Here is a 20,692-nt window from a genome sequence, read left to right as displayed (position 1 = left end):
TTGCCTATAACAAAGGTAAATCATTAAAAATAATTCTGGTCATACAAGTGATGCTGGTTGAGCAATAAATATGGGCAAGAACCAGACAATCCTACACTGCTCTTTTTTTTGTATAACTGCACTGGCAGGGCTGGTCTTGTGCTCCCCTAGAGGGCAGATGTGGCCTTGGTTTCAAAACCTATTTCTTATCAAAACAGTGACTTATCTGACAAACCTTTCTGCTTCTCATCCTGCATCAAAAGTAACTTATCATGCACTCACTAACTTTAATATGGGGTAACAATCTGCAGTGGTTTATTCAAAATCTACTTCAAAAAGGTAAATGGCGAACACTGTAGATGTGCATTTTATTTGGGTTTACTTCCAATTCTGCAAATATCATACAATTCAAAAATTGTTAATTTTATTGGAATTACTAGCTACTTGAAAAACCAGAGAAAATTCCTTGATTGCTTCATCCCTGGAAGGTACTGAAATTTTGGTACTGTATCAATTAAAGTCCTTGCCATGCAGGACAAATTTTTCATGCAATATGTGATACTAAATATTTCCATATAAATTGTATCAAAACAAATTAAATACAGCACCAGTTTTCACCAGGAAATGATTCCTTAGTTTCACTAAAGATGGACCACCACAAACCCATCTGAAAAGGAGATGATGATTTATTGTTTTTGACCATCTAGATCGGCATAATTTGTTTCACAAACAGAGAATTTGAAGGAATTTCTTAGAATATAAAAAAACGCTTGTGGAAGCTCTTGCTTTATCAAAGCAGGTCAAGTATAAATTAAATTTGAAAAAGGTCAAAACTTTCAAGCTAAGGAAAATAGGCCATCATAAATTCTGCTGTCAAAAGCACTAGCGACAGGAACTGTTACAAAATCTTTTTCTCCTCTTCTGTTGGTTTCTCTGTGGCACTGTCATACAAGCATTTCTCCACACACCTTCTTGGGAACCAGCCTCGCTCATGCTCTGCAACTTAAAAATAAAAAGTTAATGGAGTTTACGGTTATTAAAAGTAAAGTCCTCAAATAGAAAATGGTATACTGATCCCACCACCATTTATTGTCACTTTTAGTTATTCCCACCATCTAAAAGGCATTTAAAGCTTCTTTAGCCCAGTACTTAAAATAATGGGAATCTGAAAAAACGTGCCCACAAGGTTGTGTCGCTTTATTGTTTGTGTAATTGTGGGTGGAGAGGGTCTATTAGCTCCTGCTGATGTTAGGTTGGGGAATTAAGTGACCCCATGGACAGTTGGGTTCAAAGACTAAAAAGCACTGCTAACAGAAACTGCGAGAACCCCCCCCCCCCCCCCCGCAGTAGAGATATGCTTCTACAATGTTTCTATTCTACAACCGATAAATGCAACAGCCACAACTGTGGTGAGGGGCTGCATATAGACTTGGCTCAATGTCTAATCTGTAAAGCAGGGTCTTGTCAGTGTTGAATTAGAATAGTCTAGATTCTGTAGTTAATTTCCGATTTATATGCTACTACTACCACCGTACTTGGCTGACCATTGAAATTAGATGGACATTTATGGTCCCGTCAGCTTTTAAAACCGTAACAGCGGAGCACGTTTTAAAAAAAATATCATTGTGTAATAGTTCCCTTATAACAGCCCCTAAGGAGCCGGGGCAATTCTGTGGAGCTTTATGGCATACATTTTAAGTTTGTCACATTTTGCTGCAGGTGGTGGATTTAATGATCTGTGTTCCCAACCTTCCATTATTCCCGCTTTGTTAACTGACAACCCACATTACGTGCCCTGGGTTTTCTGTGCTGGCAGAATTTGGGAACTCCTTTCTCATGAGAAGCTGCAAATCCACCTGAATCTAATATTCAAGTTTCTTGTGCACCAGCTAAGGGTAATGTTGAACTGACCAAAAGAAGGATCTTCAAGAATGAACAGTTCTCGCCTCAGTTTTATAGGGTCAGAGCAACAATTGGATCAATACAATGGATTGCATGAAACCAAGTTTGCGAAATTGAGTTCTCAATTTTTTTGTTCGGTGTTGAAAGACCTTGAAGCTTATTCTTGATGTCTTCTTTCCCTTTAGAAACTTGTGATCCATGTGTCTAGATTTTGGAGTTGTTGGGCTGACATCCCAGCACTCCGAATGAGCACAAGCAAAGGGTAGAGGATGAATGAAAAGGGTATCCATTGTTTAAAGCAGGGCAAGCAGTTTGTCTTATCCACTAACTTTCTTTTTTAAATCGTTAGTAGAAGGCAAGAAAAGTTTCCCAAAATTAGAAAAAACACTAGTTGGGCAGACCTGCTACCATTAGTTACCTATTTAGGAGGTTTCTGAAAGATTTTGCACAACATTCTCAACACTGGATTAAAACATTTTCTCATTATAGTAAGGAGTAGCTATGCAAAATGAATTCAATTTTGGACAAGTTTACATCTTGTTTCCACACTTTTCAACCAGTTGTCTGTATGATCATTTTTAAATCTACAAAAATACAATATATTATACAAGTTTAGACTTGGACTTGATTAGATAATAGTCAACCCTTTAAATGAAAAAATCCTAATAATGTTGAACATTACAAACTTTACAAATATAACATTCATACCCTTTAGGACCCCACGTATATCTGTTGGGGAAAGACACTTATTTCATTAGGGAAAGAAATCTGAAGTCGAATTGAGCTAAGGCAGCTAACTTGACAAATAGCTGAAGCACCCTGGGTTAACAACTCTAGTGGTAATTCAGAGCTCACTCCTTGAACTCTTTCCAGCTATTATCTCAATGTGATCATTATTTATTGTTTGAAACATTTGAAGAATTAGAAAATGTATGATTTTGTCACCAATTCAAAAATGCTGGACAATATTCCCTTAGTTAATCTGTCTAAATGCACAACAGGCCAAACTACAGGAAAAAAAACCCTTATAATGGTAATGAGGTGAAACAATCTTCATTTACAGCTTTTTAAAAATTCTGACTGGAATGACATTGTTCATTCAAATAAACAAGGAAATTATGTAAACAGGCACTTCCTAAAGCATTAATGCAAGGTGTGTTTATTTACCGTGGGCATTTTTCTTCTTCAAATTCTTGTTTCCATACATCCAATGCCTGAAGGGAAATATTAAAAAGATTTTCCACTGTATATATCCACACACACACAAAAATTGTATGTCTTACAGAATTTATATACACATAAAAACTACAGTTAATATCCTAATTTTTCAACTTAATATCTATGACCTGCACCTGAATACATTGTTTTAGTTCTCATTTTTGATTACTTATTTTGTTTTAAGCATATTGCAATTAATCCATTTTGTGCATGGTCTGTGTAAATTATTTTAGTTTCACATTTATAAAAGTGTTCTCATATCTCACTCAAAACCTCATTTTTCAAGAAGCATTTTGCTTCATGTTCCTGTATTAATTACATATGGCAGCATTAATAAAAGGATACCATCATAACACTAGAATGCACAGGTGTCAAGAACTTACAGGGGGCTTAAGATAGAATTGGTAAGGATAGTTGTGAAATAGGAAGCAAAATGGTGCACCTGCCTGTGTGCATTTTAGGTAACCAAAAGGTGGAGATGGGAGAGAAGGAGATGTGCAGTCATTTCAGAGAGAAGAAGGGACAAAAGAGCAATAATATTGTGAGATTTTAACTACTCCAGAGGAATTAAAACTAAACCAACTTAAAAAGGAGGCATAATAAAAAATTGATAACTTTGAAGCAGAGTGGCGAGGTAGAGAGAGATTTGAAGAGAATCGGAAGAAAGGTTGGCAGATACGGAAATATTGTTTTTATATGCATTTATAACACTAACAATAGAGGGCAAGATGATTCTGGGATGAAGGAAGAAGTCTCATTCTGGAAGAAAAAGATATCAAATACATTTTTTTCATTGTTTTTTTCACAGTAATGACAAAAAAAAAATATTTGTGTACCAGAGATGGTTATGGAATAATTGTTATGGATAATAGCAAATAAATTGCGGAAATAAAGTGTTGAACTCAAGCTGGTAAGTCAGCAGGGCCTGAAGGCATGCACCTCAGGGTGTTTAGAGAGGAAGTAGTACGGGTTCAGATCATATATTTTGTAAACCTCCTTAAATACTCATATTACGTCACAGGATTGAAGGGTAACCAAGGTGTTTATTTTCCAAGGAAAAGAACAACTACGAGGTTACTAAATACCACACTAATAGTGGGAAAACCCTTAAGAATCCAATAATTTATGAACATTTACAAATATACAAATTACCAAGGACAGTCAGCATAAATTTGCAAAAGGCCGAACAGAGACCAAGGCATTGTTCAGCAGAATTCAAGGAAGAGTAAACAAGGTGTTCTGAGTTAAAGAGACAATTGCAGTAGCCAGATTTAAAGGGGTGGGGAGGGAGGAAGAAGAGGGAATTGTTTCAGAGGCCTCGGAGATCTCTCGCTACAATGGGGAGTCCCGGCAAGTGGAGCTTCCCACTGTACAGAACATGGCCTTGTCACTGCGAGTGTCGGGAAATATGCGGCTAAACACGCTCGTTAGGAGACTTTGTTCACTTTTGGGAGATTCGCGCCCATCGTAGAATTTCCAGTAAATCCTACACAACTTTCAACAGATGCTTCAGGAGATCAAAAGTTGCTTATAGCTGAAAAAATATAGTTCTAATTAACAACAGCTTACTAAATGTTTCACAAGAGTGATCACTTTTCACTCAACTTACGGGAGACCCCTTGTAACTAAAACCAATTCCCCTTTCCTCAGTTGAATTCTAGGTTCTTCAGTATAAGGTGTACAAAAAAATGTTTTGAATCCTTTCGTTATTGGGCAGCAAGCTCCACTGTAGTCTTCAATCACTCTATACTGGACCTGTCCATAATAAGACACATATATATGGTAAATCATAAAAACCCTTAAGCATAACACTTTCATTGTGAGCAGGTAAGGCAGTCTAGTCATTCTGCATAACCACTGGACATATTCATCACCAAATTAAAAAAATTAATCACAATTCTTTTGAAACACTGAAGTTCTTCTGGAATAATTGAAGCAAGTTAATACTGTGATATATACTTCACAGGTTGAGCAGAGTTAGTAATTTCCATAGATTAATTCCACACTTGTGTTGGTGTATTTACACTACACAATATTCACTTATATGATAGATTAACCCAGGTACTTTACAAAAATACCCACTTAAGGTTTTTCAGGAAACAAAATCTCTTTTTCGGAGGCCAGATACCATTAAGCTGCATTATTTCACAAGGAAGTGAACATAGAACAAATTAGAACCAGTTTCACCTTTGTACAACGACGCAAAATAATTGAAACACATTGCTTCCCTGCACCAATGGTTCATCTTGTTTGACTATAACAAGATAATTTTGATCAACTATCCTATAGTTTCTTTCTGAGCCAGGTGAAGATTGGCCCACTTTATTCTCAATATGCAGGGTTTTTACTGCAGCCGAGGGATATCAGCCTGCTCCTGTGCTTCTGCAACTATTTATAGAAATGACAAGAATCGGACAAAATCTGATCTTGCGACTAGTTGGCTGTTAACAATAATAGTCACCTAAGAATGAGTCCATCTTAAAAGTGCAGTCTTAAAAGAAATTCTTCAAACAGATACCTCTCATCAAAAAAAAAGTAAACCATTTGTCGCATATTACATATTATGTAAACCTGCAAAATTACTAAGTTCTTGAGTCTTTGATTTGACTAACTAACATTATTGATTTCAAAATTCATCTTTTTCATACCAAGAAACTATTTTATACAAGCTACATCAATATGAAATGCTGCCATCTGGCACAAGCCTACAGTACAGTACTTACACTTCTCACTCTTTTATCAGCTTTCTGTTTCAGCTGCTCTATCTGTAAATAGATACAAGTATTTAACATACATTGTCATATCAAATTGATGTAATTTTAGTCAATAGTTACGAGAAATTACAAGAAAATAATCTGATAGCTTTCACTTTAATAAAAAAAAAAATTATTAAATTTTTTATCCCATCCTTAAAGTTACAAAGCTAATGTGTAGAGTGGACAGGGCAAACTCTAATCCATCTCATTGCTTGCTCCAAAAATCAATTCAAATTGAAGCCAATTCATGGTCTCCAAAAGGGATCAAAGATCCAAGCTGACAAGAAAAGGTGTTGCACCTCACATTGGGCTTGATCTTAGCCAAAAGGCTGAGACGCGATTGATTGCTTTCACTCTTTATATCATCTGCAACCCCAAAACTCAAATACTTCCCGACATCCAAACCTCAAGAGACATTTGTCTTCATTATTGATCCTTCCCACTTTAATTTAAACATATTAAAAGGATTAATTTGCGATTTTAATGACAGATAACAGGAATTCGATCTACAGGGAAAATAGAATCTAATGCATTGCATCATAAATGCTTTTAGTTTGCAATTTGATATAGTATGAGGTAGGCGTCTAGCTGTGGTTCTTCTCATGGTCAGTTGTCAAATGGAGCTCAATTGCTCTCTGAGGGCAGAGAAGAAATATTAAAAAGCAAGTTTACTCTCTTTCCTATACCTCACATTAGCTGGTTGAAGCAGCAGCTTGAAAGCAGGTCATTTCAGGTGATCAATTTTAGAATTGTATGATTAAAATAAGGAAATGCAAACTAAAATATTGAAGTTAGACAATACATTCTGGATTGTTTTGATTTTACTGCAAAGTGATTTGCAAATATATGGCAGCCTTTCATGTCCTCAGGATATCCCAAATTACTTCATCCCAAAATAATCTCTGAAATGTGACATTGAAGGTCAAAGGAAAATGTTCAGAAGGAAAAAGTCTATGAAAATTAAAAACTTAGTTACAAAATTATTTGAAAAAGGTACTTCCTGTTAAATATTTCATACAATTAATGTTCTATGTAAATTGAGATGAAAAGATAATTAAAAAGAATTAAATTAACCGTTAATGTGTACTGATGGCTGCCTTCACGAACAGGCCAGACAATTCCATTTGTCTCGGGAACCCCAGACCATGTGAACACCTGCCTGAAGTTCTTCCACTTGCTTCCAAGATCATATGGAAAACTGAATGCCTCACCCGTTTGGTAATACTGGATTCTGTCTTTGGCCTATGAAAAAAGTAGAGAGGTAGCATCAATAAATTTGAAAATTAAATTTTGAAGGTATATAGCAATCTGCAAAATAGGTTACCAACCAGGTAAGTGAAACAGGGAAAATAAGTAAAGGCATTGCATCAACAACCAGTTTTGGAATTTGACTTTCAAAACTAGCCCGAGCAGAATACAGAACAGTTGTATTTCCAAAGCAGGCTACACTTGATTGCAATAAACTGAACTTACCATATATTTCTCATACCAACCATCAACTTCTATTTTTTCCATTAACAGTTTGCAAACACATCCTTTCAACATGCAACAATGTGAACGTGTTAAGTATTGATTTTTGTTTTGAAGAATGGATCTTTTAAATTGAAAACACAATTTTTCACCCTACCTATGAGATTTTGGGTACCTGTTATGTATGTTAAACAAACAAATGATATATTATCCAAATACCTCTTTTGTTTATATACAATAAAATGCAGTTTGCAGGGGTAGAGCTCTAAACAGTGTGCCTGCTAATACAGGAGTCACTTCAAATTTTACAGGAACAGAGCATTTGGTCCCACTGATCTGTGCCAGTGTGCGTTTTCCACATAAACCTTCTTCCACCCAACTTGACGAAACACTATCTATATTTCCATAACTGTGTTCTATTATAAAAATATATGCAATCAATGTTTGTAAACAAAGACAAATTTTTCACATTTTCCTCTCAAGTAATATTTTTATTGCCCCTCCAGAAGAATAATCTACAAATGTTTGGAACAAAATTAAATAATGTATTGCCATTACAAATTAGGGTCCAAATTAAATATTCAAGTTGGTTCTCCAGGTGTGTATTTTTTAAAACCCCAATTTACAATGTATAAGACATATAGCCATCTATCTTAAAACTCCATTTATTTTATTTAGTGGAATAAAAGATCAATTAACCTTGAAATTAGATCATGGGCGGCAGTGGTTAGCACTGCTGCATCACAGCCCCAGGGACCGAAGTTCGTTCCGGCTTCGGGTGACTGTCTGTGTGGAGTTTTCACGTTCTCCCCGTGTCTGCGTGGGTTTCCCACGGGTCCTCCGGTTTCCTCCCACAGTCCAAAGATGTGTAGGTTAGGTGGATTGGCCATGCTAAATTGCCCGTTAAGAGTTAGGTAGGGTTATTGGGTTCTGGGGATAGGGTGGAGGCGTGGGCTTAAGTAGGGTGCTTTTTCCAAGGGCCGGAACAGAATCAATGGGCCAAATGGCCTTCTTCTGCACTATAGGGTTTCTATGAATTGATTACATTTTCAATTTACAGAGATAACCTATTTCTCTGTAATAGTATAGCTGCTAGTAGAACCTCCTCTTCTGTAGCACGATTCACTGATCAGGGGTATTTTTGCATCTTTGCTGTTAGGATGTCCCTCATTGGATATTTAAACAAAATTTAATGTGCTTAATTGTGCATCCACATATCTTAGCATTGGTGGTTGAAGTTTGCAGTGATATTAAAGCGGTGTAAACAGGGTTACTGATAAATCAAAGCAATCTCCAGAATCAACGTCTAACCGCAAGTGCAGGTCTCAGCCCTATAACCTTAAGGCCGTCTAGCTCTAAAGTACAAGTTCAAAACTTCCAAGACTCATTCCCCAATTGATTACCCAGCCTGGCCGTTCAAATTGATAAACAGAATATGGCTAAGACAGGGTAACATGACAAGAGTGGAAAGTATTATGGGCAAATGCTTCAAGGATGAGCAAGAATGGGATATCTAAGCTTGTAAACACAACAGCCAAATCTTCCGGTCAGTAGCAATGTGCAAAGTTTTCTCCAAACTGACGATACGACCCATTTTCAGCTGTAGATTATGATATCGGCTGAAGCAGATATGGACCAGTGAAGCCTTTAAAGTGAAAGACTGGCGCACCTAGTAGGGTTGGGGGAAGGAGAAGACATGCTCCCCCTTTTATGACAGTAGTTGTCATATTCAGGAAAGTTTTTAATGGTCTCAAGTCTTTTAATGAATGAGCAAATGGGTGAGTCTGGTGGCTGCAAAATTTGAGTGAACAAGATCACAGGGCTGCGCTCAGGGGGGCAATTTGCATTGGGCACAACAGACAAGCTAAGTAGACTGGAGCAACATAGGAAAAATGAAGAATTCTAAAAATAATAATGCTCGATTGATGGCTCTGCCAATGGCACTCTTACCTCCTTCACCACTAGCACAATGGCAACTCTAAGCACTGCAGTAACTCACCAAGGTCACATAAATAACGCCTCCCTTCCCTGTAACTTCGATCACCAAAATGAAGAGCAACAATATTGTGGGACTAACAACACCTTCAAATCACACAACATCCAGACAGACATATATTATTGTTTATTTAGGATTGCTAGCTTAGAATGCTAAAATTCCCAACCTAACACCATTGTGGGAGCAACAACACCAAAAATGCAGCGATTCTAACTATCCACTATCACCACCCCTGTTGTATGGATATAGAGTAAATGTACCATGCCCATGTTGCCAACATCAAGATAAATTTTGCTTTTTTAAAAAAAACGTCTGAGGAACATTCAAACAAAAGTTTTAAAAAATGATTTCCGATTTAGAATTTATAGAAACGTGTTGTAGATACAAGCCTACCTTTTCTTCTATCCAAACTTCAATGGTGGTTTTATTCCTGAGGATCACTTTCATCTACAAAAAATGGATCAGAACAGTCAACCCTCACATGCAAAAATTAGTCAATTCAAATGTTTAGTAGAGCACTAATGTAATTCTTGGCAGAGTTCAAAGTTGTGTAATTGGGAAACCTTTGCAATAGTAATTAATTGATACCATATAGATGGGGCCTGATTACTTTAATGGTAAGATCAATGAAGAAATAGGTTTTTCAGCCCCGTTCCAACAATATCCTAATTATAATTTCAACTGTCTAGCCTGAATGCCCCTTGTGAAAATTTGCAACACCTCTTGGGTGCTTACATATCAAAATTATTAGGTTGGCGTTACCAAAATAAAAGTGATCTATAAAACAGTGGGATTCAGTTGTGTTCAATGTGACTATCGGGAAGAAAAAAAGTCCAACTATCTGATACTTCAAAGCATTCCATTCCAAATAGTACCTGAATAATAAACAACATGCCAACAGCTATCGTTGTACCAATCGCCAATCCCAAAGCAAAAAGAGAGGCAGCAAATGCATAAATTCCAAAAGGAACAATGTACTGTAGATTTCTACGAGGCAGACTCATGTCAATCTTTACAGAACTCCAACCGAATGATATCTGAAATAAGAAGCACACAAAAGCAAATTTTAAAGTGTTTTAACATATTACCAAACAAGTTGATCTCAATGTTACCATATTGGAGATTACTCCCACAGGGCTCAAAAATGCCATAGTTATCATTGTGATACCATCATGAAATCTACTTGAAATAATATTATGCACTACTTACCCTGCTATAAAGCTGTGTGTACATGGTCATGACTAAAATCACAGAGGCATGAATACAGCCCAAAGGGGCCAACATCAGAAATGAGGTAAAGTAGCCATGGTTCAAATTACCACAACAATTATTGATCCATGGACAATGATGGTCCATCTTCATTACACACCTGGAAGCAGAGGGAGAAATATCAGGAAACTGCAAGTGCAATTTTGTCAAACGAATAAACTAAAATGAAAGGGAACATACTAAAACACTTAAAATAAACTCATATGTTAGAGTCTTATAAAGGACTCCGCTCACCTAGGATCCTTAGTTCACATGTTTCCGCCAAATTTATAAATCCACATAAATTAAAAGCAAGGTGCTGGAAATCTGAAATGAATGCTGGAAAAACTCAGCCGACCTGGCAGCATCTGGGGCGAGGGGAACTGCTATTAACATCTACTCTGGACCAAAGCTAGTGTCTTTCTACTTATCACTACCACTCACTGAGTCTTGTGTTCCACTTTGTCATTTAATCTCTTCTGCCCACCAACCTATTGCTGACCTTTTTTGTTGCACCTGCACCTTTTCAACTGCATGAAACCCATCACCTTTCCAACTCTTCCCAGTTCCTAAGTAGAGTCAAATTGGACTCGAAACATTAACTCTGTTCTCTCTCCACAGATGCTGTCAGGCCAGTTGAACTTTTCCAGCATTTTCTGTATTAAATACATAAAGCCATGTGCTCTATATACAGAACAATAGTGGGCAAATTAAATATTACAAGGATATAAACCAAAAGCTAGGATGAATCCTACATTTGTTTTTAAAGAAGTTACTAGCTAACCCTCCCTAGATTAAAAAACTTAAGTTATTAAAATATTCAGGTAAAATAAAACACAAAGCATCTTTTTTCACTTCATTAAGAATAGCTGCCAATCTGAAGAGAATGTTGGCACTGAATGAACAAGTGGCATACAAGTTAATTTAAAATACATTGTACATCTGATAAAACGTGCGGTTTTACATTTATTGTGCGTTCAATGCACTTAAGCACACAAATACACAGGTCACGTTCCTGTCAGACATATCCAACCATTTCTAAATCTGTGCTCAAACCAAACTTTGCGTTAAAAAGTATGGTCAATTTAGAAAAATGTCACAAGGTAAATAGAAAATATCTATTGGGAGGGCTTTCCAAAAACTAGTCAGAGTCAGGTTTAAGGAAGGTCTGCGAAGAGGAAAGAGAGTGGGAGATAGGAGAAGATTTGTATTTATAACACATTCATGTCCTCAGGGCATCCCAAAAAAACATTTACTTTTGAAGTATAGTCACTACAGTAACGTAGAAAGCATGACAGCCGATATAGATACAGGAGCTCCCACCAATAGCAATGCGTAATTACCAAATAATCTGCTTTTGAGATGTTTATTGCAGGATAAATATTAGCCAGGGCACCCCGGATAACTCCTCTGCTCTTCTTGAAACAGTTTCCTAGGATTTAGCGTTTTCACTTTAGAAAGCAGTCGAGGCCTTGGGTTTAGTACAATAAGGGAACAGTATTGTACTTTTAAGTGCACAGATGTGAACTTTGGAAGTTGCCATGTGATTTACTCATTGCAGACAGCACTGATAATCCTCACTGTTACTTCAATTAAAATAAGGGCCAATACATTACTCAGGAATGACTTAGGAAATGATAACTAGCTTTTGGAGCACAGCTCCTTCCTCAGGTGAATGAAGAGGTGGGTTCCAGATTCATATATAATATATAACACACAATAGACAAAGTCAAAGATGCAAGACAATGCTTTGAATGCGAGTTTTTGCAGGTAATTAAGTCTTTACAGGTCCAGGCGTAGCAACTGGAGAGTAGGGTAATCACAGGTTAAAGAGGTGTGAATTGTCTCAAGCCAGGACAGTTGGTAGGATTTCGCAAGCCCAGGCCAGATGGTGGGGGTGAATGTAATATGACATGAATCCAAGGCCCCAGATGAGGCCGTGCTCACGTGCACAGAACTTGGTTACAAGTTTCTGCTCGCCGATTCTGCGTTGCTGCGCGTCCTGAAGGCCAAAGATCAGAGGCTGAATGCCCTTGACTTCTAAAGTGTTCCTGACTGGAAGGGAACATTCATGCCTGGCGATTGTTGCGCGATGTCACCTCATCTGTTGTCGCAGCATCTGCATGGTTTCGCCAATACACCACGCATCAGGATATCCTTTCCTGCAGCGTATGAGGTAGACGTTGGCAGAGTCACACAAGTGTGTACCACGTACCTGGTAGGTGGTTTCTCACGTTTAAGGGTGGTACTCATGTTGATGATCTGGCACATCTTGCAGAGATTGCCATGGCAGGGCAGTGTGGTATTGTGGTTGCTGTTCTGAAGGCTGGGTAGTTTGCTGCAAACAATGGCCTGTTTGAAGGCAAGTGGGGGAGGGGGGGGGTGACCTTGGCAAGATGTTCAACTTCACTGATGACGTGTTGAAGGCTGCAAAGAAGATGTTATAGTTTCTCCGCTCCGAGGTACTAAAGGTACTCCGTCGGTTGTGTCCTGTGTTTGTCTTCTGAGGAGGTCGGTGTGGTTTTTTTACTGTGGTGTGTTGTAACTGTCGATCAAGGAGTCGAGCGCCATATCCTGTTCGTACAGGGGCATTGTTCAGCGTCCGTAGATGCCTGTTACGCGCCTCCTCGTCTGAGCAGGTCCTGTGTATAGGAAGGGCTTGTCCATAGACGATGACTTCTTTAAGGTGTTTAGGGTGCAAGCTGGAGAAGTGGAGCACTGTGAGGTTATCCGTGGGCTTGCGGTTAAGCGAAGTGCTGAGGTGACCGTCCGAGACGGGGGATGAGTGTGTCCAAGAATGCAACCGATTCTGGAGAGTAGTAAATGGTGAGTCTGATAGTGTGATGGAACTTATTGATGTCATCGTGTAGTCGTTTCAGTGATTCTTCGCCGTGGGTTCAAAGGAAAAAAATGTCATCGATGTATCTGGTATATAGCTTCGGTTGAAGGCCCTGTGTGGTGAGGAGGTCTTGTTCAAACTGCGCATGAAGATGATGTTGGCATATCGAGGTGCAAATTTGGGCCCCATGGCTGATTTGTCTGTCTGGATGAAGAACTTGTTGTCAAAGGTGAAAACGTTGTGATCCAGAATGAAGCGGATGAGTTGCAGAATTTTGTCTGGAGATTGGCAATTGTCAGTGTTGAGTACTGAGGTTGGTGCAGCAATGCCGTCGTCATGGAGGATGCTGGTGTAGAATGCCGTCTTGGCACTCCATTGTGACGAAGAATATTCAACTGGTCCATGCATGCTGAGTTTCTGTAAGAAGTCCGGTGTATTGCGACAGAAGCTGGGCATTCCTTCTTTGATGGGTTTCAAGATGCCCTCGATGTAGCCCGAGAGGTTCTCACACAGGATCCCATTGCCTGATATGATAGGACAGCCTGGTGTGTTGGCTTTGTGTATTTTCCGGAGGCAGAAGAGATCTCCAAACCGGGGAGTACGTGGGATGAGAGCACATAGGGTGCTCTGAAGGTCTGGATCCAAGGTCTTGATCAGTCCGTCGAGTTGGTCGGATCTGCGGGTAAATGTCTGTAGTGTTCCTGATTGTTGAGTCGTTGGTACACTTCTTTGCAGTAGCCCGTTCTGTTCAGTATGACGGTGGCCCCTTCTTTGTCTGCTGGTTTGATGACGATGTTGCGTTGGTCTCGAGAATGCAGATAGTGTTGCGTTGTGCTTGGGTGACTTTCGGGGCTGTCTTATGAATGCGGCTGTTAAATCTGGCATTGGCTCGACTCCTGACGGCTTGGGCATGCATGGCAGTGGCCTTCCTGAGGGGTCCAATTCAACTCCTTTCTCTTCGGTTGCCACACCGCAGATCTCTCGGTCTGCTGTTCCGATTCATTGGCGGCATCTTGGGGTCTGTGACAGAACTCCCGGGGCCTCATTCGCCTGATACATTCCTCCAGTGTGTGCAGCGAGACTGATGGGGTCCATTTTGGTGGTGGTGCAGAAGTTGAGCCCTCTGAGGACTTCGATTTTGTCTGGTTGAAGGTTGTAGTCCGACAAGTTGACAATAAGATTTCCCTGTATTGTTTTCTACTGTGGTACCGGGGGGGGCTTGGTTGCTGCTGGTGGTGATGCCGAGGTTCTCAAGCTTCCTGTTCTTGGTGTGCATATAGTTGGCGTATTATTGTTGATTCATCCGTTTGGCGGAGCGCAAGTTGAGAATATGGACTCTATCTTGGTTTCCAGGTTGCAGAGTCTGCTATAGAGCTGGTGTACGAGGTGGTTGAGGAGTGTGAGAGAGGTCTGACGGTAGAGTCGCCAGGCATAGTCTGTGTTGTCAGTCGACATGAGTGGGTTTGTGATCTGTAGCCATTTTGGGATATTGTCTGCTTTGTAGAAACTTAATGTCAGTGTCTATAGGTGCGATCTTCTTGAAGACCCTCTCCACTTTGAGTCGGCAGTTTGCAGTGTCGATGGTAGCCATGATGTGGAGATGCCGGCATTGGACTAGGGCGAGCACGGTAAGAAGTCTTACAACACCAGGTTAAAGTCCAACAGGTTTGTTTTGAATCACTAGCTTTCAGACCACAGCTTCTTCCTCTGGTGAATGAAGAGGTGGGTTCCAGAAACATACATACATATTACGCAAAGTCAAAGATGCAAGTCTTGCTGAATTTCTATCCACTGATTTTAATGGGCAGTAAACATTGATTTAACCAGGTTAATTACAGATTCAAAACAATCAACAGCAGGTAGTAAGTGGAATGCTGTTTTTGATTCCACAGATGTTAAATTACTATCATTATTCCTCCAAAATCTATTGCAGAACATTTCAACTGGCAAAATATACTTGGGGAGAAAAAATAGGTTGCTAGTTATTTAAAAAGAGATTAATATTGAGTAATCTGACACTTCACACCCAAGTCTTTCTTAGATATGTCTGCAAAATTTCTCCACCACAGAAATAATTCATTAAGTACAAAATTAGGATGGGTGTGAGAGGGGAGGAAAAAGACAATGATATGAAAAATAAATTTTAATCCAATGCCGTTAAAATGTTTTCATGGGACTATATAGCTTTAAAAAGATGCCACATGAACTGCCAAATTACAATAAATATTCAATGCAAATGTCTTGAAATAGTATATCTTTCAGACTGTTAAACTATTTAAAGTATTTTAGCCAGATTCAATGGTTGAAACTGTTCTTATGAATTAACGAATGTTAACGAGTGGGTTTAACAATTGTTGGCATCATACAGTTTTGTAGATTTAGCATCTATCAATATATCTGATTCAATTAAATTGGGGGGGGGGGGGGGGGGTGTTCACAAAAACTGTATTAGTTTGAATAAAAACTTATACGGGAGGCAAGCCAACATCTAAACAGACAAGCTCATTAGACAAAAAAAAACGCTTCTGCAAGTTATCTTTTTTTGACGCTAACATTTTCTATAGTACCTTTTTGTCATATCAGATGGCAACTTGCTTTTTATATGTTCATGAGTTTTAATACACACCAATATGGAGTTATGAAGTTTCATCTGTACTGTGGCATAATTTTTTAATCATCAAAAGCATAAATAAATCTTGTATCATATGATTAGCTTGCTTCTCAACTTCTTATTAACCAGGTAAACAACTCAGAACATGGAAAAAACCTTTCGAAATTAAAATGGCAAAGAAATAGTGTCGGCAAAACAGTTGTATAGCTCCCTTGATGGGAGATGTTCGTTATTTTCAAAACATTGCACTGCTGCACAAAATTGTGTTTTCCTATGTAAACTGGCCCAGCCATACCTGTTACATTTGCGACAATGGTGGGAGCGGGGTGCCTTGTAACCGCGACAGATTCTGCAGTCCTGAAGATACATTGTATCCTGAGGGTTTTCCTAGAACAGAAGTAGATAATTACAATGATCGTCCTCGCTTTTTAAGTTAAGAAAAAAAAATTGGGTTAATAACAAAGGAAAAAGAATGAATGTGGGAGCACCACTTTCCTGGGCTATTAATGAATTGCCTGCATCAAAAGTATTATTATTAGGTACTGTCATAAAGCTATGGCTTCAAAGTAGAGCACACAAATGTACAGCATATTCAGCAGTTATGTAAACAGCACCTGCTTGAGGTTCTGGACACTGTAACTAAGAATATAAAATGCACCATGACAGGTGAAATGCTGCAATATTAATGCAAAATGCCACAATCTTAATCCAAAAATGCACAGACCAAGGAAACCCAAACGGCACACAATGTTATTTTTCATACTCTAGTTGTTAGTAAATCAAAGGTAGTTTTAAGGGACGTACATTTGTATTGGCAAACATTAGAAATAAGGTAGATTTTTACATGGGTTTAATTTAATATTTCTGTGCCTGGAAGGGTAGAATCTATAGTTAGATACATGCTGGACAAAGGTACTTTGTATATGTGGGGGGTTGGTTAAAATCCAACTGTTTCCATTGTGCTTAGAGAGCACTACGGCATGAAGAGTAATGTATAAGCATGTGGGTATTGCTTAGCAACTGTGGCTTTGTAAGATAGAGAAGCTTTTAGTTTAAGGTAGATTCGTGGGCAATTGGAGATAGGTTGTGCGAGAGAGGTCATTCTCATAGCTCTTCTGGAAGCAGTTTGTTTAGAAGGCTAAAGAGGGTACATCACTCTCAGCTTAGCTAGAAAAAGCCATACTATCGAGTTAATGGTTAAGAAAACAAGGGCAGAGATCTGAAGAGCAGTCAGTTGAGGAAACTAGAGAAATTTCCAAGAAGTCAGAGGTTAAACGTACTCGAACAGCAACGTTCAGTAAAGACAAACAGAACTGAGAAGGCGGCCGATATGCCAGGCAAGTGATTTTGTGAGATTTTACTACAGCCTGGTGGAATGCGTTGAAATAACTATGGAAATTGGTGGCTGGATCTCAGGAGTTTGTGTAAAAGCAGTTAAGACCAGGAAGAGGTGGTGTAAAACCCTGGACTGGATTCATTGTTAAAAGTGGAGTGAAAGTTTTGTTTAAAAGTGTCAATTTGGAAAACCTGGTCTGGATTTTGGAATGCAAAATGCCAAGGGAAAACATTATTTGGAGAGAAGATTTTAAGTGTTGTTGGGAGTGGAGTTTGGAAATTCTCAGGTGACAATCAACTGGAAGGATTCTGACGAGAAATCCACAAACGCAAACTCAATTCTGCTTTTAAATTTCTTCTTGCAGTCTGAACTTGCTGATGTGGAGTGGAGAGTGTATTTGACCACAGCCAATATATGTGCTTAAATGGACTTTCTGTTAATCAGACCATTGTAGCATAAAATGTACTTTATAATCTGTATTAATCTTCAAACGTGTGTAATTGTTAAACTAAGGGGGGAGTAAAGGAGTATTGTATTATAATCCAATTTTTTTCATGTTTAATAACTTTTTTCTTGTTGTTAAAACTAATGAATAGTTCAGTGTTTCGCCATATTTTGGAAAAAGAAATTAAGGTTACGATCTTTTGAGCCAGTGTTCCATTCTGGGATCTTCTCGCTCAGTTACAACACCAACTGGGATCGTAAAACAGTTCATCATACGAATATCTAACCAAGAAATCTGTTCCTCTTTTTCGATTGGATTTTATAGGTTGGTGCTGCAGAAAAATTAAGGTATTAAATTCATTTTTATTTGGGATAACTCTAGCAACTTGTGCAATTTGAATCTTCATTGTTTGGGTGAAATTCTACTTTCTGCTATTGTTTATCTTTCCCCTAACTGGTCCCTTTAACTAATGTTGTGTTCATACAAGAGTGAATAGTCTCCTAGACAGTTGCCAAATGCCTTTTGCCTAATTTTGGGGAAGCTCTATTCAATCCCCAAAACACTGAACTGAACACAAGGGAGATGAAGCTGCTTAGTATGTACATGCGGTCTCAGCTGGGATATAGTACATTAATTGGATGGTTATGAAATATTTGACAGGGTGTCTTTTTTGCTCCAGAACTGCCATTTGTTATTTAAGCCACTGCCTATGATTTATAAGCAATTGGCCACAACAGAAAAAAATGGAGACTGGAGAGAAAGAATAATCAATCAGTAGGGTTCACTAATTCTTCATTGAGACATTTCTTTAAATCAAAATATCCAATTCATTTTTTTCCAATTAAGGGGCAATTTAACATGGCCAATCCACCTACCCTGCACATCTTTGGGTTGTGGAAGCGAAACGCACGAAAACACAGGGTGAATGTGCAAATTCCACATGGACAATGACCCAGGGCCGGGATCGAACCTGGGACCTCGGCACCATGCGGCAGCAGTGCTGCCCATTCAGACATTTTTAGGTTAGATATAATGTCAGTAATAACATTATTCTTCAATAGATTGGAGAGGTTGGGACTGTTCTCCTTTGAGAGAAGGTGGCTAAGAAGAGATTTGATAAAAATGTTCAAAATCATGAGGGGGTTGGACAAGCAGATAAGAAGAAACTTTCCACTCATAAAAGAATCAAAATGGGAGGGCAGTTACAAAATGATTTGCAAAAGAAACAAATGCAATGAGAGACAAAACATTTCTGGAAGTATGGTGGAGGTAGGTTCAATTGAGGCATTCAAGAGGATGCTAATAGAAATAACATGCAGGGCACAGGGAAAACATGCAGGGTACAGGAAAAAGGAACGAGAATGGCACTAAACCACGATGCTTGCCAGGAGAGTCGGTGCAGACACGATGGGCCAAATGGCCTTCTTCTACGCTGTTACAATTCTGTGATTATGCAAATGTTTCATTACCACAATGGCCTCAATTATTTCAGACAAATAAACTACCTTAGTAGCAAGTACAGATGTCTAATGCATTAAGCAGCTTTGGTGACAGCCAAGAACACTAAACAGCACAGTTTTGGAATGGGGTACCAAGAGGCCTATCACTCAATCAAAATGAATCATATTCTCTATTCTCATTGACACAACCCCCGCATTCATGGAACTCACAGCTTAGAGAGCTGGAATTACATTTGTTGCAGGAATGTTTGCGCACACTATTTATTATTGTTAATTATGATAAAATCAAAATAGTCACAGTATATCAAACAGATTTTTATAAAAACTTTTAAAAAAGCAAAACCATGAGCAGACACATTCATCTTACCGGTTTCCATCCAATTGGGATATAGCCAGGGCCAACGAACATTGCATTAAAGTAGTTGTAAAGGATAAGAACCGTCCAGTTTATCAACAAAATGAAATTTATGCTTCCACCAAGAGTATCAAGAGGCCAATACCAAAGTACTGAGTCTATTATAGCCATTGAGGAACATATTGTAATCACAGATAGGGCTATAATTGGTCCCCAGTGACAAATTCGTTTCAATTCATGAAGATTTTCAAATCTGATAAACGAACACATTGTCTTCAATTGAATACTCTTCAGTTAACATGCAGCAACCAACATAACGCAGGCGATGTATTGAGCGGCGTTGAGTCAGGCAGCGCTTGTGTCCGGAATAAGAAACGGTCCAATTTTGATCAGCAAATAGCGGGAGTTTCGAATAAACTCCACCAATTTACAAGTTGTGCCTCCAGCAAACTCTTCGTGGTCTTATTTTAGGTGCAGCCTAAATTGTAATCACACAAGTTGTAATTGTACGAGTCCGTAGCTTCTCACGCCTCGTCCTCAGTAGACGTCCTAGAAGGATACAAAAAGTCAAACATGTTTTCCCAAGTGGAGGAAACCAAAATAGTCCCGACGCTGGAATAATCGCGCCCCTCAAATTACTTACGGGGAGGAGACCAACTCGAGGAGCCAGCTGCCCTCATCTGGAGCTGGCAGTCAGGAGGACGCGCCAAGGGATAAACCCGGGCGACGGGGAGGCCGAGAAACAAGGGCTGCTAAACATCAGCTCGCCCGCCATCCAGATGCCAAAACTGCAGCAGAACTTCCTCCTTCCGCCTGGCCACATTGGTGCCCCGGAAGCATTCTCTATCCTGCTGAACAGCTGGCGGGCAGGGCCGCCGGAGATTGAACATGGCCAGAGAGACGAGGAGGGCCCGGCATCACGTCCCCAGTGACAGGGGGGGGGGGGGGGCGCTGAGGCGATGGAAACCGAGGAGTTCGAGCTGTCACAGCTCCGCCCTCTCTCTCTCGGGGGGAGAAGAGACTATTTGATGTTTTTTAAAGTTTGTTTCCCGAGGTGGCAACCGTCATTGCCAACCT

The 20,692-nt window shown here is 39.2% G+C and overlaps 1 protein-coding gene across 2 annotated transcripts; it reads right to left on the bottom strand.

Moving 5' to 3' along the window:
- Positions 1-332: 332 nt before the first annotated feature.
- zdhhc6 (zinc finger DHHC-type palmitoyltransferase 6) lies at positions 333-20,680 on the bottom strand. Of its 2 annotated transcripts, none has more exons than XM_038821541.1 (11): positions 20,259-20,680; positions 19,628-20,164; positions 16,315-16,406; positions 10,531-10,690; positions 10,197-10,358; positions 9,715-9,768; positions 6,930-7,097; positions 5,823-5,864; positions 4,709-4,854; positions 3,049-3,095; positions 333-981 (listed from the first exon to the last, which is right to left on the bottom strand). In XM_038821541.1, the coding sequence occupies exons 2-11, from the start codon at positions 19,883-19,885 to the stop codon at positions 878-880; spliced, it is 1,233 nt and encodes a 410-aa protein (XP_038677469.1). In that variant the 5' UTR covers positions 19,886-20,164; positions 20,259-20,680; the 3' UTR covers positions 333-877. The 2 variants fall into 2 exon arrangements, with proteins under 2 accessions (XP_038677469.1, XP_038677470.1); XM_038821542.1 differs by having other exon boundaries at positions 333-975.
- Positions 20,681-20,692: the final 12 nt, after the last annotated feature.

Source organism: Scyliorhinus canicula, chromosome 16 (assembly GCF_902713615.1).
Source record: "Scyliorhinus canicula chromosome 16, sScyCan1.1, whole genome shotgun sequence".
NCBI classification, from domain to species: domain Eukaryota; kingdom Metazoa; phylum Chordata; class Chondrichthyes; order Carcharhiniformes; family Scyliorhinidae; genus Scyliorhinus; species Scyliorhinus canicula.
The sequence above is the reverse complement of the archived record's forward strand: the minus strand, read 5'-3'. Positions and strand labels throughout refer to the sequence as shown.

Excerpts from the sequence above, each read along its gene's own strand:
- zdhhc6 (XM_038821541.1), bottom strand. The coding sequence starts at position 19,885 with ATGTGTTCGTTTATCAGATTTGAAAATCTTCATGAATTGAAACGAATT. Across the intron at positions 16,407-19,627 it reads TCCCAATTGGATGGAAACCG|GAAAACCCTCAGGATACAAT; the intron begins GTAAGATGAATG and ends CTTCTGTTCTAG. Across the intron at positions 982-3,048 it reads GAAGAAGAAAAATGCCCACG|TTGCAGAGCATGAGCGAGGC; the intron begins GTAAATAAACAC and ends TTTATTTTTAAG.